Below are 13,589 nucleotides of genomic sequence, written 5' to 3' on the forward strand. Positions count from 1 at the left end.
TTAACAAATTGCATAAATAGTTTAGTCCTATAACAAATTGCATAAATAAAGACATAATGTTTATATATTTTATTCTATTTTGTTACATATAAAAGCAAATAAGATTGTCAAATTAGTTTAACAAACATCGGCAACACAATCCGTTGCCTGGGGCCATAAGTTATGAACCGGAAATTATGAGACCGGATTTTACCAGGAGAGACCGGGAAATAGTATCGCCCTTGATAACGGTGCGGGGTGATACAGGAAGCCAGTGGATTTTGAAATCCACTCAAAACGTGAAATCCACTCGGAACTCAGTTATTTTAATTAATTTTTTTTTGTATACATATTGGAAAGTGCCTTATGAAGGGTTTATATTTCAAATTGTATTGAAATTGGTCAAAAAATAAAGAAGTTAGAGCAATTTTTCATTTTTTTTCCAAAAATAGATCGGAAATCGAGGTGAAATCCAGATTCCGATAAGTGAAATCCACTCATAACTCATTAATTTTATTAAATAATTTTCTGTTTTTGTATACTTATTAGAAAGTGCCTCACAAAGGGTTTATATTTCAAATTTTATTGAAATTGGTAAAAAAATGATTTCCGAAAAATTGCTCTAACTTCTTCATTTATTGATATATTTCAATAAAATTTGAAATATAAACCCTTTATTAGGCACTTTCCAAAATGTATACAAAAAATAAAAATTACTAATTAATATTTCTCGAAAACTGGATTTCATCTCGATTTCCGATCTATTTTCGAAAAATTGCTCTCACTTCTTCATTTCTTGATATATTTCAATAAAATTTGAAATATAAACCCTTTATGAGGCACTTTCTAATTAGTATACAAAAACAGAAAAATATTTATTAAAATTAATGAGTTTAACTGATGAGTACCACTTAATCGTTATCATCAAGGCGCATTATACTATAATGCGCCTTGATGATAACGATTAAGTGGTACATCACGTGAGAGGTGGATCACGTGAGAGGTGTATCACGTGAGAACGCGAGAGGTGTATCACGTGAGAGGTGTAAACACGAAGACGAAGACGAAACATGGAAGGCTTGTTCAAGTAAGATTTTCTTCAGAATTTCAGACTGACACAGTGTGTCCTTAAAGGCAAAGTAGAACAAATAGCACTTATTTTTTTAATAAATAAAAACCAATAAAAATTAACATAAAATCGAAAATCTTTAACATAACTGTCATTTAATTTTATACTATAACTTTCGGATATGTAACATGCCGGATAATGTTAGGCTCATATGTTATGGGAAGAGGCCAGAGCAAACTGCAACTTCTACCTGTGAAGCAATTTATTGAAGAAATCAGCCTTGAAATTTGTTATCAAGTGATGTTAAATGTGGTGTACAGATGATACATACGGCCCAGACTGGGGAAGCTGATATGGCCACGATCAGTGGCACTATCTGCACTGTGTAGTCTCTCAATCTGGGTGGTAACACCAATAAATCTGATAATTTAATCTTGAATGTATTGTCTACCAATCTGCCCAATATCGTCTAGGCCGTAAATGCACCGAGCCATATAAATTATACAATATACTGTAGCTAAAAAAACTTCACCGCAAGTTTTATTTGTTCTGACCAGCCTGTATGCTGAAGAGAAGCCTATTTTAAAAGTCTGCAAGAAGTTGGTACTTTTATGTAATGTTGTAGTTTTGATTATTCAAAATACTTGCAAATATTTATTGGGGATTATAAGTGGTAATTAAAATTATACTGTAAAGGGATATCCCACTGAAATTGTGTGTTTTTTCTATAGCTAATGAAAACACTGTATACAAGTTTTTTATTGTTAGATGAACAAATTCCATGATCATCATTGCAAACATGTCACAGAGGAAATTTCTGTAGTATAAACTGCATATGTCCTGAATGAGGACGGTTGTTTGGGGTATTCCGGATTTAATTAGTTCTGGATCAAGGCAATTGAAAAAATTCAAATATGAAAATTGTGATAAAAATTGTTTTAAACACTTCTTTGGTATTGAAATCTTTAAAGAATTCAAATATTTATTAACAAATTTTGACTTTCACAACCTATTTTTTAACGAAAGACAGTCTCACATGCGCATGCGCTCTTCAAAAAGTTGTGGAATATTTGAGCTTTTCTTTAAAGACAGCGAAGTTTTACCAGTAAGTATTGTTTTAATGCACAATAACTATTAATCATAATGTTCATTAATATGTCCTCTATGACCCAAAGAAAGCTAAAATTATATCGGTCGCCTGTGTTAATTGCCACATCTTATATGAAATTGATTGTTCATGTAGTTATAATGTAGTCACCTGCTATCAAATTGAGACTCCATGGGGGAATTAACAAACAGCTTTTTAATATGTGTGGTATTTTTGTATAGCAAGTTAAATATTTAAGCCTGTTATCATTTTAATATGTTGCATGATTATTTTGTCATTTCCAGGATAGATTTGTGAATTTTTGTTTATTTTTGATGGAAATTATCAGCTTAAAAATATTTTTATATTAAAATTATATATCTAAATATACATGTTACTTGAATTGTTAATTTCAGAAATAAGGAAACTAAAACAAGAAAGCCAAGCTGTTAAGAACACTTAATCAATTAAAAAGAAGTATAAAAGAGGAACCCCCAGAAAAGCCCTTTGATGTGGAAGATAAAATATTGCTATTGAAAAAGGAAATTAATATACATGTAAAACTTGAAAACAAATAGACAAATCCTGTTCTATGATATTAAATTTCAATGTCCTATTTAAAACATAAGACTAAGTGAATATATTTGAATATTGATCAATTAAATACTTTCTGTTTCAGGTAAGAACCAGCGAGCCAGTTCTGGGTCCTTCAGGCATAACTGATGGTAGTTTGTTCGAACTGTGTTATAAGGGATACCATAGCTACCATATCAAGCCACCAATTACAGATCCTACAACTAAACTTAGTGTTGACTACAAACACACATTGTATACAAAAATGCATGTCTTGTATGGCTGCCAGACCTTGAGACATTTATTACATGTAATTAAAAGTGTTTATTCCATGTTATTAAAGTATTCATGAAATGGTTATAGACCAACGTAGACAATTAAAATTATCGGGTATGGCAGGCCTCCAGATTGGCCATGTACCTAGAATATAAGCACTTTTACATATTAAGTGTCCTAGATGAACTTTGTCCCAAGCTTTCCTCTCTGGCCAGCACCTGATGGGAAAGGAAGGGGTGCCGCTGTCTGATGCTCATATTTCATCACATGTCCATCCTGTTCATTTGAATTGTCTATCTCCCTGTTACTCTCATCTTTGGAAAAAATGCAAGAAAGTTTAGCTATGAAAGTGTCATATGTTTAGGGAAAAAGGGTAATATCATGTTGCTTGATTTTATGATACAGTAAAACTTGGCTACGTTTTATATGGTATGTAATGTTTAAAGTGTGATTATTTGTTATTTGAATCATTTATAATTGTGATCTCAATGCATGTTTACATGTAAATTTAACTGTTGTGTTTGTTTGTTATTGAAATAAATGCTATCATGTATGTTTAGAATACAATCTTGTTAAATCATTGTCCAAAATGCATAGGATTATTAATTAACTGGAACAAATGTGTGCCTCAACTTGTATATTCAATGTGAAGTACATCATAGACTTCAAATTTAGTGTCTTGTAACTCTTTTACAAAGCTTGTTTATATATTGCTCAGAGAACACTAGTAATTTGATCCAAAACTGATCTAGGTGATCCGGAAATAACTGAATGTGTAAGTTAATTCAAGGGTGGAAATATCAATAACAGCCTCAACATTTTGTTACAACCTAGGAATAATTTGTCTTTTAGTTAATAGAAAAAATATTTTCAGAGAAATGATTTTGAACAAATTATACATAAAAATGGTACCCCAAACAATTGTAATAAAATAAATTTTGACAGAACAAGCCATAGGGCTTCAAATGTAAAGTCAAGCTAAGTATTTAAAGAATGTACAAACAAATAGGCCACTGAATTAGTGAATAGTAAAATGTGGCTACTATTAATTTCAATAAATAAGGTCGAAATTCAAAACCATTTTGTTTGTAGCTCACCTATGAATCAAGTGCTCTAAGGTGAGCTTTTCAGAATGGGGACTTTCCGTCATCAACATTTTCCTTCAAACAATTTCTCCTCCTAAACCACTAGGCCAATTGCATCCAAGCTTTACAGGAATGTTTCTTGGATGATCCTCTTGCAGATTCCTTAAAATATTATTTTTATATAATTAAGTTTCATGACATTGTACAACTCGGAAAAAAATGAAAATCTATTCAGAATCTGCTGGCGCAATTTTTCGATAATTAAATGAGAAGTTCCTAAGATCATTTGAGATGTTTTTTTATCAAATTTCTTCAAGCAATGTTGTTTCATTAAAAACTTTGCAGATGGGAGGCAGAGCTAGTTTTCACTAAATGATTATATTTTATGGAAATATTCAAAATAATTTCGCAGAAAAGTTTCTTAGGTAGCCCTTCATCAAATTTCTTCAAGCCATGGTGGTTCTTTTAAAACTCTACCAACAGGGGTCAGGGCTAGTTTTCACTATATGACTATATTTTGCATGATGCTGTTTTAGTAAGGAAGACAACTCCAGTTGAAAGAGTCAGTTGGTTTATCAGGCAAAATCTTCCTTCGAAAATCTTCCTTGAAACTGCATCAGCCAGACCTTTAATATTTGGAATGTAGTGTTATGTGGTGGTTCTTCATCTGAATTGTTCAAATAATGCCCTTGGGGTCAAAGCAGGTCTACCCCAGGGGGGTCTCAGGTTTTTTTATGTACTTTTATAGTAAAATCTTTGAAAATCTTCTCTGAAACTGCAAGGTGTAGACCCTATATATTTGGTATGTACCTTTACCAAGCAACTTCCTTAGCAAGCAATGATTTTTTTTGCAATCAATGACTTCCTTATCAACCACTTACTTACTAAGCACCCAATGATTTCCTAAGCAACCAAAGACTTCTCAGCAACCACTGGGAATTTGCTAATTTTAGACATAAAACTCACTCATTGAAATCATTGTTACAAATATGCATGACAAAATAAAGTCTACCATGCTGTATTTGTGAACATAATATATACTGCACGTGTTCATGTATCTCTACATTTCCGTCCAATTTTGTGTGAATTTTTAGCTCGATTATTCGAAGAATAGGTGGAATAGGGCAAGTTGGGATTTTCACTTATAAGTCCAATACCCTTCATTCAATTGACTTAATACTTCACACAGTTGTTCAGGGCCATCACATGATGAGGTTAGATAACTCCATATTATTCTTTACACAGATTATGGCCCATGATTGACTATGGAACTTAGGTTAAAGTTTTAGGGCAGGTTGGAATATTTATTAATAACTTCTATACCCTTTGTTCAAATGACTTAATACTTCACACAGTTGTTCAGGACCGTTACCCAATGAGGTTACCTAACTCTGTGTCCTTAATACAAGTTATGGCCCCTGATTGACTTAGGTTAAAGTTTTAGGCAAGTAAAAGTTTGGGATTTTAATAAAAAAACTTCTATACCGTTCATTCAATGCACTTAATAAAATTCAAAATTATTTACAACCGTCTTACTACAAGATACATAACTCCATTTTACCCTAAATACAAATTATGGCCCTTGATTTTTTTGATTTTTTGATTTTTTTTATTTCTTTGGAAAGACATATTTGTATATTCTTAACCACATTTTCATAATGGGAAATCAAGTTATTTGAATGACTTGCGTCATTGTTCGGGCCGGCTGGTGGGAGGGCAGCATCAAAGTCATCCTATGTATCAAATAATTTTAGTTAGGTTTGACATAAAGAGACCAAACTTGGTAATATTACATTGTTATTGTATTTACTTCTAAGTCAAAGCGGCGTAGTCGAGCACGCTGTCTTACGACGGCTCTTGTAATGCTTCCATTTAAAAAATAAGTAAACTTGTTACAGTGTCAGATATTTTCTGACATATTGCTCTTCACAATTTATTGTTTTACTGGTATATCTTACAGGCACATTGATCAGAATGAATCAAAGTATATACAGCGGCTGTCTGATGTGGTGGCAATCAAAAGTGTGTCCGCCTGGCCACAGACTCGCCCTGACGTGAGAGAGATGGTGGAATGGACTAAAACTGTAAGTCAGATGAGCCTTTTCTTCTGAACATGCCATATTCAGAGAATTTATCGTTCATATAATAATATCAATAATTACATATATAAGTGGAGAAATGAATATTTGGTTGCTTTAAATTCTTCGAGCAAATGCTTTAATGCATCATGCGAACCTCACCATTATTCGTTGTACTGTGCTTTGCTAGACAATGGAGAAGCTGGGCGCCACATGTGAGCTGGAGGAGATTGGGAACCAGACCCTACCTGACGGGAGTGAGCTGCCTCTTCCTCCTATCCTCCTGGGTTCCCTAGGCAACGATCCCAACAAGAAAACCCTCCTGGTATATGGACATCTAGATGTGCAGCCTGCCGAAAAGGTAGGGATTTGGGGATGATGTAAAAACACTTGCATTTAGTATTTTTTATGGAATGAAATACTTCTAATGATTGAATCCTAATCATTATAATTTCATTATTATGATACATTTCATCATTAACTAAAATGCATTAGAAAAGTAATTTTTGTGTCCCTGCAGGCAATATAGTAATCAGACCGTCTGTCCATTCCCTCAGTTTCCGATCAAAAACTGAAGAATGCTATGGCCCAGAGAACTTAAACTTGGTTGGCAGGTTGGTTATGACAAGCAAATGAATTCTGTTGATTTTGAAGTCGCTTGATCATGAACAGTCATGGTTGTGGTGACTTTGAGCTAAATAACCGTTTCCGATCAATAACTGAAGGTACTATGGTCAAGGGACCTCAATCTTAGTAGGCCAGTAGGTAATGACAAGCAGATGAACCCGATTGTTTTGAGGTCAGTGGGTCAAAGGTCAACGTCGAGGTGACCTCGAACTTAAAGTCAGTTTCTAATCAATAATTTAAGAACTCTGAAGCCCAGAGACCTCAAACTTCGTAGGCTTATTGGTATTGACCAACAGATGAACCCTATTGAATTTGAGGTCAGTGAGTTAAAGGTCAAGGTTGTGATGACTTTGAGTTAAAAATCTGTTTCCAATCAATTACTGAAGAGGGCATAGGAGACTTGAGACCTCAAACATGGTACACAGGTAAGACATGACCAGCAGATAAACTCTATTGATTCTCAGGTCAGTGGGTGAATGATGTTGTCGTGTTGACCTCAAGCCGAAAATCATTACCTGATCAATAACTGAGGAATAGGCCCAGAGATGTGTTGATATTCACTCCATTTCATAGTGACTTTCCATGTACACTCTTTGCTCTTTTAAAAGTAACAGATCAATATTTCCAAACTTCATGGGAAGTTAGGGTAGGTCATAGTAAAATATGTTAATAAGTCAAGTCTTTCTGTCTTCACAGGCCCAAATACTAATAGTTACCTGTCCAACGGGGCATTTGAAATGTTCCTGTAACAGATGTTGTTTTATTAGAAAAGCAAAATGCCATTGATATCATTTGGTGCTTATATAGATACATATGCATGTAGAACTAAAATATGTCTATGAAAAGCCTAGTAATTATGTCCTCTATCAGGAGGATGGTTGGGACACAGAGCCGTTTGTTCTCACAGAGAAGGATGGGAAACTGTATGGTCGCGGGTCGACAGATGACAAGGGGCCAGTATTGGGCTGGATCAACTGTATCGAAGCCATGCAGGAGCTTGGCATGCAGGTGCCCATCAACCTCAAGGTAACTGATTCAATATCCAGGGAGATTGAATGAAACACACATTTATTTCTTGATAGTGTGTATGTAACAAAAGCTTATAGCTGCTAGAATTTGAGTCTGTTTCCAGAGGTAGAAGTCAGTACTGCTGTCCAGACTCATCCTCGGCACCCCAGCGTATCTCGTAAAAATCTCGTACTCATAAATAATGAATAAGGTGAAATCCAGCCGCTTGATTGGTTGCATGAGACAAACCTCATGCATAAATGGCCGAGAAGTTCTGGATGTAATCTCGGTTCGAAATAATCCAATGAAATCACGGCTTACAAATTGTTTTAGGCAGGATATTGTTAAATATGCCGATAGCTCTTTACAAAGGAGATTCTTCCCTTTTTGTTATCGGCTACTTCATTGGTCGGAAAATGCTTATGAATATTCTCGTTTTACGAAGTTTCCCTGGCAAATTTGCGCAGGGTATCATATAGGTTATGATACGCTGGGGTGCTGAGGATGTCCAGATTGAGAGGCCATGAAAATGTTCCCCTGGTGTGTATCAAGATCACATCCTCCTGGATGAGAGGCAGACACCTAAACCACTCTAACCCTCTGTACAGTTGTCCATTTGAAAGTTGAGATCAACTCAATTGTAACATCAGCTGCAGAATTTATATTTTTTCAAATGATTTCAGATGCTATGATATTTCTTCTGTGAAAACCTACGTACATGTACATGTTTATTTACTTCCTGCTTATAAATGATACCAATAAGACCATGTTGCATCTTTATTGTTCATGTAATTGATATGATGCTAATGTATATTCATATAACGATAACTGTTTCATTATACTTTTTTGTGTATAAGCTTTATTCTAGATGATATTATCACTTTAAACAAAAAATGAGGTAACATACTAATGATATTTTTGTTTTCCAGTTTATCTTTGAGGGCATGGAGGAGTCCGGATCAGAGGGCCTGGATGAGCTGGTGTTTGCGAAGAAAGACACTTTCCTCAAGGTTTGTAGTCGGCTGGGAGTCATGTCTTCCTACTTTGATTGCATAATTATAATGAATTTACAAGTGGATTAACAGACAGTGCGTGTTATGTGCAAGCAAGCTGCATGTTGTTCGAGAGTCTTAAAGAACAACTGAGCTGTGTATTGTAAAGGGGTACTTTAATATGCAATTTTTACATATATAACCATTGTTACAGTAATTGTTTAATTACCATGTTATGGCAATCTATTTATTAAGGTTGTCGTTAATTTCAGTGATATGCTGGTTCTGTTTATTTCAGGATGTTGACTATGTTTGCATTTCTGACAACTATTGGCTGGGGAAAAAGAAACCGTGTATTACTTATGGACTCCGGTATATTGGAAGTTTGAGTTAGACTGTAAAATATGTGAAGGCAAACCTTTAGTTGCATTATGTATTTATGGTACAACTTATACATCAAAATCAACTGTATGTCTTGTTATGCATTAATTGCCATGAGCCATTTTAGTTTACCTTTTAAATTGAGCTTTTTTAAGAGCTTTATTTCATGTTATATATGTGCCAATCTAAGCTAAGTATTTAAACTGCTTTTTTTTCACATGAAACTGTTTAAATAACATCAGAAAAGAGATCATTTTTGATTACTTATCAATTCTGTGAACATTACCGTAATTGTTTAGAATTGCAGTTGATCTCTTTGAAAACATTCATTTATCTAATTAAATGCTTATGCTTGGTGTTCTATTTTTTGTAATGAATATTGTTATACCAATGATATTCGGCATTTCAGGGGTATCTGTTACTTCTTTTGTGAGGTTCAGTGTGCAGGAAAGGACCTCCACAGTGGAATATATGGCGGCACTGTGTAAGTCACAAATGCAACTAGGCCTTTATATTCACTGTGCTGATCATACATGTATATCTTAAAAAAGCCAATGATAATTGTAGGGCACCGGTATAATTTTTTAATACCTTTTTGTCATTATCCGATTCTAATAATAAAAAGCACATGTGTTCTTGACAGTTACCCATCATTTTCATTCTGCAGTTGCTTTGTGGAGACTAAAACTATTCATTTAATGCATCAAATATTAGGAAAAGAATGCTTGAAAAGCTAATGAAATAGCTTTATTTTTTTCTCAACTCTGTGTTTAATGTTTAGTCATGAAGCAATGGGTGACCTGATGCACATCATGAGCTCCCTGGTCGATGTTAACGGCAAGATCCTTGTGCCGGGAATGAGCGATGATGTTGCTCCAGTAACGGAAGAGGAAAACAAGTCATATGGGCCAATTGACTTTGACATGGTATGCTGCTTGTATGATTATTTTTGCGAATAATGTCAAGACAAAATAATGCTCATCTTATAATGTTGTTATAATATCAAGTATCATGTAGATATTAATCTGTGACTGATGTGTTACACCTGGTAAGTTCTCCGAAGATCAACATTTGGCCTCCCTCTGTCACATGGCATGTGGTGTATGGTATTTTAATCCTCAATCCTTGAGCCATATATGTATATCTCTACAGACAGAGTACCGTACAGACATTGGCGTGGACAAGCTGGTTCATGACAGGAAAGAACATGTGTTGATGGCCCGGTGGAGATATCCCTCACTCTCACTACATGGTATCATAATAATAAAATAAAAATATATTATTTCTTCATACTTCAATCATAATTACTTTTTTAATTTTTTGGCTCATATGTTTTTCTGAGAGGAAAAATGTTGAGAAATTGTGAAAGTCTGTGTCATTGTTATTGAGTGTTAGCTCTGCGCCACTCTTAATCATGATCACCTTGTTGATTAAATTCACATTTCATTATTTTCAAAAATATTATCTGTTTAATATTATAAACTTTTATTCCTTTGCTGTTTTGAGTTCACACTGCTTTCTCAATATGTTTTATTAAGTGTCCTAAAAATGCCCGAAATCTGCATGCTACATAATCATTACAATTGATTAGTAAAGCCCATTACCCTATGACTCCCAGGTATTGAGGGAGCGTTTAGTGGAGCAGGAGCTAAAACTGTGATACCGCGGAAGGTGATTGGAAAGTTTTCAATTCGGCTGGTGCCTGACATGACGCCAGACAGGGTGGAACAATTGGTACGCACGTACGTGGAACAACTGCACAAGGAGCGCGGCAGTCCTAACATCATGAGGTATGGTCAGGTATCATTATTGGTAGCACTATGCTGGGTTTGTTGCTTTCATTATAGCCATTGTGTAGACAAATTTATATGAGTAAAGTACCGTATATTACACTTTAAGTGAAGTTTATTTTAATAAAACTATGGAAACTACAGACAAAGCCTAGTTTTATTCTAACATACAATAAAGGCATAGACATAAAAATTATATGCAATTGGTATTATAAAAAGTAATACTAAAACCAAAGATGTGTCTCATAATTCTTTTGTCAACATGTTTTGCCTTTTTATAATATATATCTTGTATATTTCATGTTGTTTGAAACTGATTATTCTTAGTAATAAAGCCTAAAGCTTGATGTAGATGCATATTTAATCAAGGTTAACTATGGGCCATGGAGGCAAGCCATGGGTGAGTGATTTCAACCACCCAAACTATGTGGCGGGCAGGACAGCAATAAAAAAAGGTATCATCATATATTAAACTGGATGATTCTTTGTAGGCTTAGTAGCAATGTAAGAGAACAATGTCCAGTTTAGCTTTCCTAGGTCCAGAGTATGTACTATGTAGCCTTAGTGCATCAAAATTAATTGGACGAACAGAGGTAGAGAAAAAATATGCAACAGTGAACTTAATTTTACATGGAAGTTTCAGGTTTACTACAAATTTAGCTTAAGAAGGCATTGTTATGTATTGACTTAATAAAAGCCATTCTGGACACTGTATGCTCTTATGTGATATGTCAGCTGACAAAATGTGTTACATATGTGTGTGTGTGTGTGTGTGTGCTTGACTGTAGGGTGTTGCTGGAGGGGGGTGGAGGAAAACCCTGGGTCAGTGATGTCAACCACCCTAACTATGTCGCAGGCAGAAACGCTATTAAATCAGGTGCATAATCCGCTTTATTGGTTATATCTTAACATACAGCTTTAATTGGCAATCTGTTGAATATACATGTAATTTCAAATGAAAGATTGCAAAAATTTGTCCTAACACTTCTGATTTCAGTTGAAATAAAGAACAATAATACAAACTGCCATTACTTTATTTGTACTGTATCATCTATTTCACACATGAGTAATAAGCAAGCAGTTTCGAGTCAACTGATGTCAATATTAAATGGGGTCACCTGGCATAAAAAAACACATTATTTCCAATGATTGATGGAATGAGAAGTTTATTTGTATGTTAAGCCAAGAGTCAACAAAGCTTCAAGTAGGAGGGGAAGAGACACCCCTATCACCATAGGCAGCATATTTATATACAGATGACTTTCCATAACTTTTTGTTCAAATATCGTTTTTAATTAAATAAAATAAAATATTGACATTACACTGATTACATTATGAAGTTGAAATATCATTTGCTCAGAATATATTTTAAAACATTCAAGTCTGCAGTCACCACTTTTTCTTGCATATCAACCTGCACATGACAATGTCCTATTTCAGTATTTGGTGTTGAGCCCGACCTGACACGTGAGGGAGGCAGTATTCCGGTCACACTAACATTCCAGGAGGCCACAGGCAAGAACGTCATGCTCCTGCCAATGGGTGCGTCTGATGATGGCGCCCATTCACAGAATGAAAAGATCGACAAATACAACTACATCAATGGGGTAAAACCTTTCTTTACCATACCGTATCCTTTAGATTATAACATGTTCTTGTCTTTCGCCCAAAGGAAAATGTTTTAATTATAGTATTGTGTTCACTGCATAGGTTGTACAAGTAGCGAAAATAATGTAAACTTGGTGAAAATTGTCATTTTTCTTTCAAGAAAACTTGCAATGTTTGTACATCAAAACTATAAAAATAAGCAAGAAAATAATGAATGCATATTGGATTAATCTAATGAAAAGTCATTCAAAAATAGTTTTGTATTTTTCACTTCGGTGCCCCAGAACATTCACAAGGAAAACAATTTCAGTTCAGATGTATTTCATTGAACAGACCCAGTACTGATGCTGATGGTCCTTTAATGTCTGTGCCTACTTAACATATTCCTGATCCACATTTCAGATCAAACTGCTGGGGGCTTATATGGATGAGCTTGGGAAGATCTAGTGACCAGAGTGGTCTCATACAGGACACAGGACATGGACTCATACAGGACACAGCCGAAAGATATGACAGTGTAGGCTACATGATAATCAGAGTCCGAAATATTCATCAGAAGTGCTTTTTTCTTTGTGCCATTTTAAGAAACATTTCAATTTTTGAAGAATACAGTTGACTAACATTTTGTTGAAGAATTCTCCTTTTAACTATCCAGTATTTACATTGTGAGACATTGATTTCCAATCAGATTGGACCAATGTAACTCTGACAGTAGAAATTTTAATTTCCTACTCATTTTTAGCTCAGTAAACATATTCATTTACAAATATAGTATTCAAACCTTAAACTAATAGCATGTACTTGCCACAATGTACATGTTTTCATGTATGTAATAAATGGTTGACATTGTCTTCTTGTATTTATAAGCACATAAAGAAATATTTTTGCATACTTTAGTGTTGTTTTCCTTTCAATGATACAGCTTTCATAGGATTATGATTTTTTCGAGCTCTGACAAGCAGAGAAACATATCATTACGGATATCGTTCTCCAGTAAACATTATACAGGTTGGACTAGGATCATGGTCTGTCCAAC

At 34.6% G+C, this 13,589-nt stretch overlaps 1 protein-coding gene across 2 annotated transcripts; it reads left to right on the forward strand.

The window, feature by feature from the left end:
* Positions 1 to 965: 965 nt before the first annotated feature.
* On the forward strand, positions 966 to 13,444 carry LOC128232266 (cytosolic non-specific dipeptidase-like). Of its 2 annotated transcripts, none has more exons than XM_052945735.1 (13): positions 966 to 1,066; positions 6,030 to 6,153; positions 6,338 to 6,508; positions 7,645 to 7,800; positions 8,712 to 8,792; positions 9,073 to 9,146; positions 9,565 to 9,639; positions 9,937 to 10,081; positions 10,308 to 10,407; positions 10,774 to 10,945; positions 11,315 to 11,400; positions 12,386 to 12,552; positions 12,956 to 13,444. In XM_052945735.1, exons 1-13 carry the CDS (start codon positions 1,050 to 1,052, stop codon positions 12,998 to 13,000), a joined length of 1,413 nt encoding a protein of 470 aa, XP_052801695.1. In that variant the 5' UTR covers positions 966 to 1,049; the 3' UTR covers positions 13,001 to 13,444. The 2 variants fall into 2 exon arrangements, with proteins under 2 accessions (XP_052801695.1, XP_052801693.1); XM_052945733.1 differs by lacking the exon at positions 11,315 to 11,400 and adding an exon at positions 11,734 to 11,822.
* The last annotated feature ends 145 nt before the right edge of the window (positions 13,445 to 13,589 follow it).

The sequence above is a fragment of the Mya arenaria genome, chromosome 4 (assembly GCF_026914265.1).
Source record: "Mya arenaria isolate MELC-2E11 chromosome 4, ASM2691426v1".
Classification (NCBI taxonomy): domain Eukaryota; kingdom Metazoa; phylum Mollusca; class Bivalvia; order Myida; family Myidae; genus Mya; species Mya arenaria.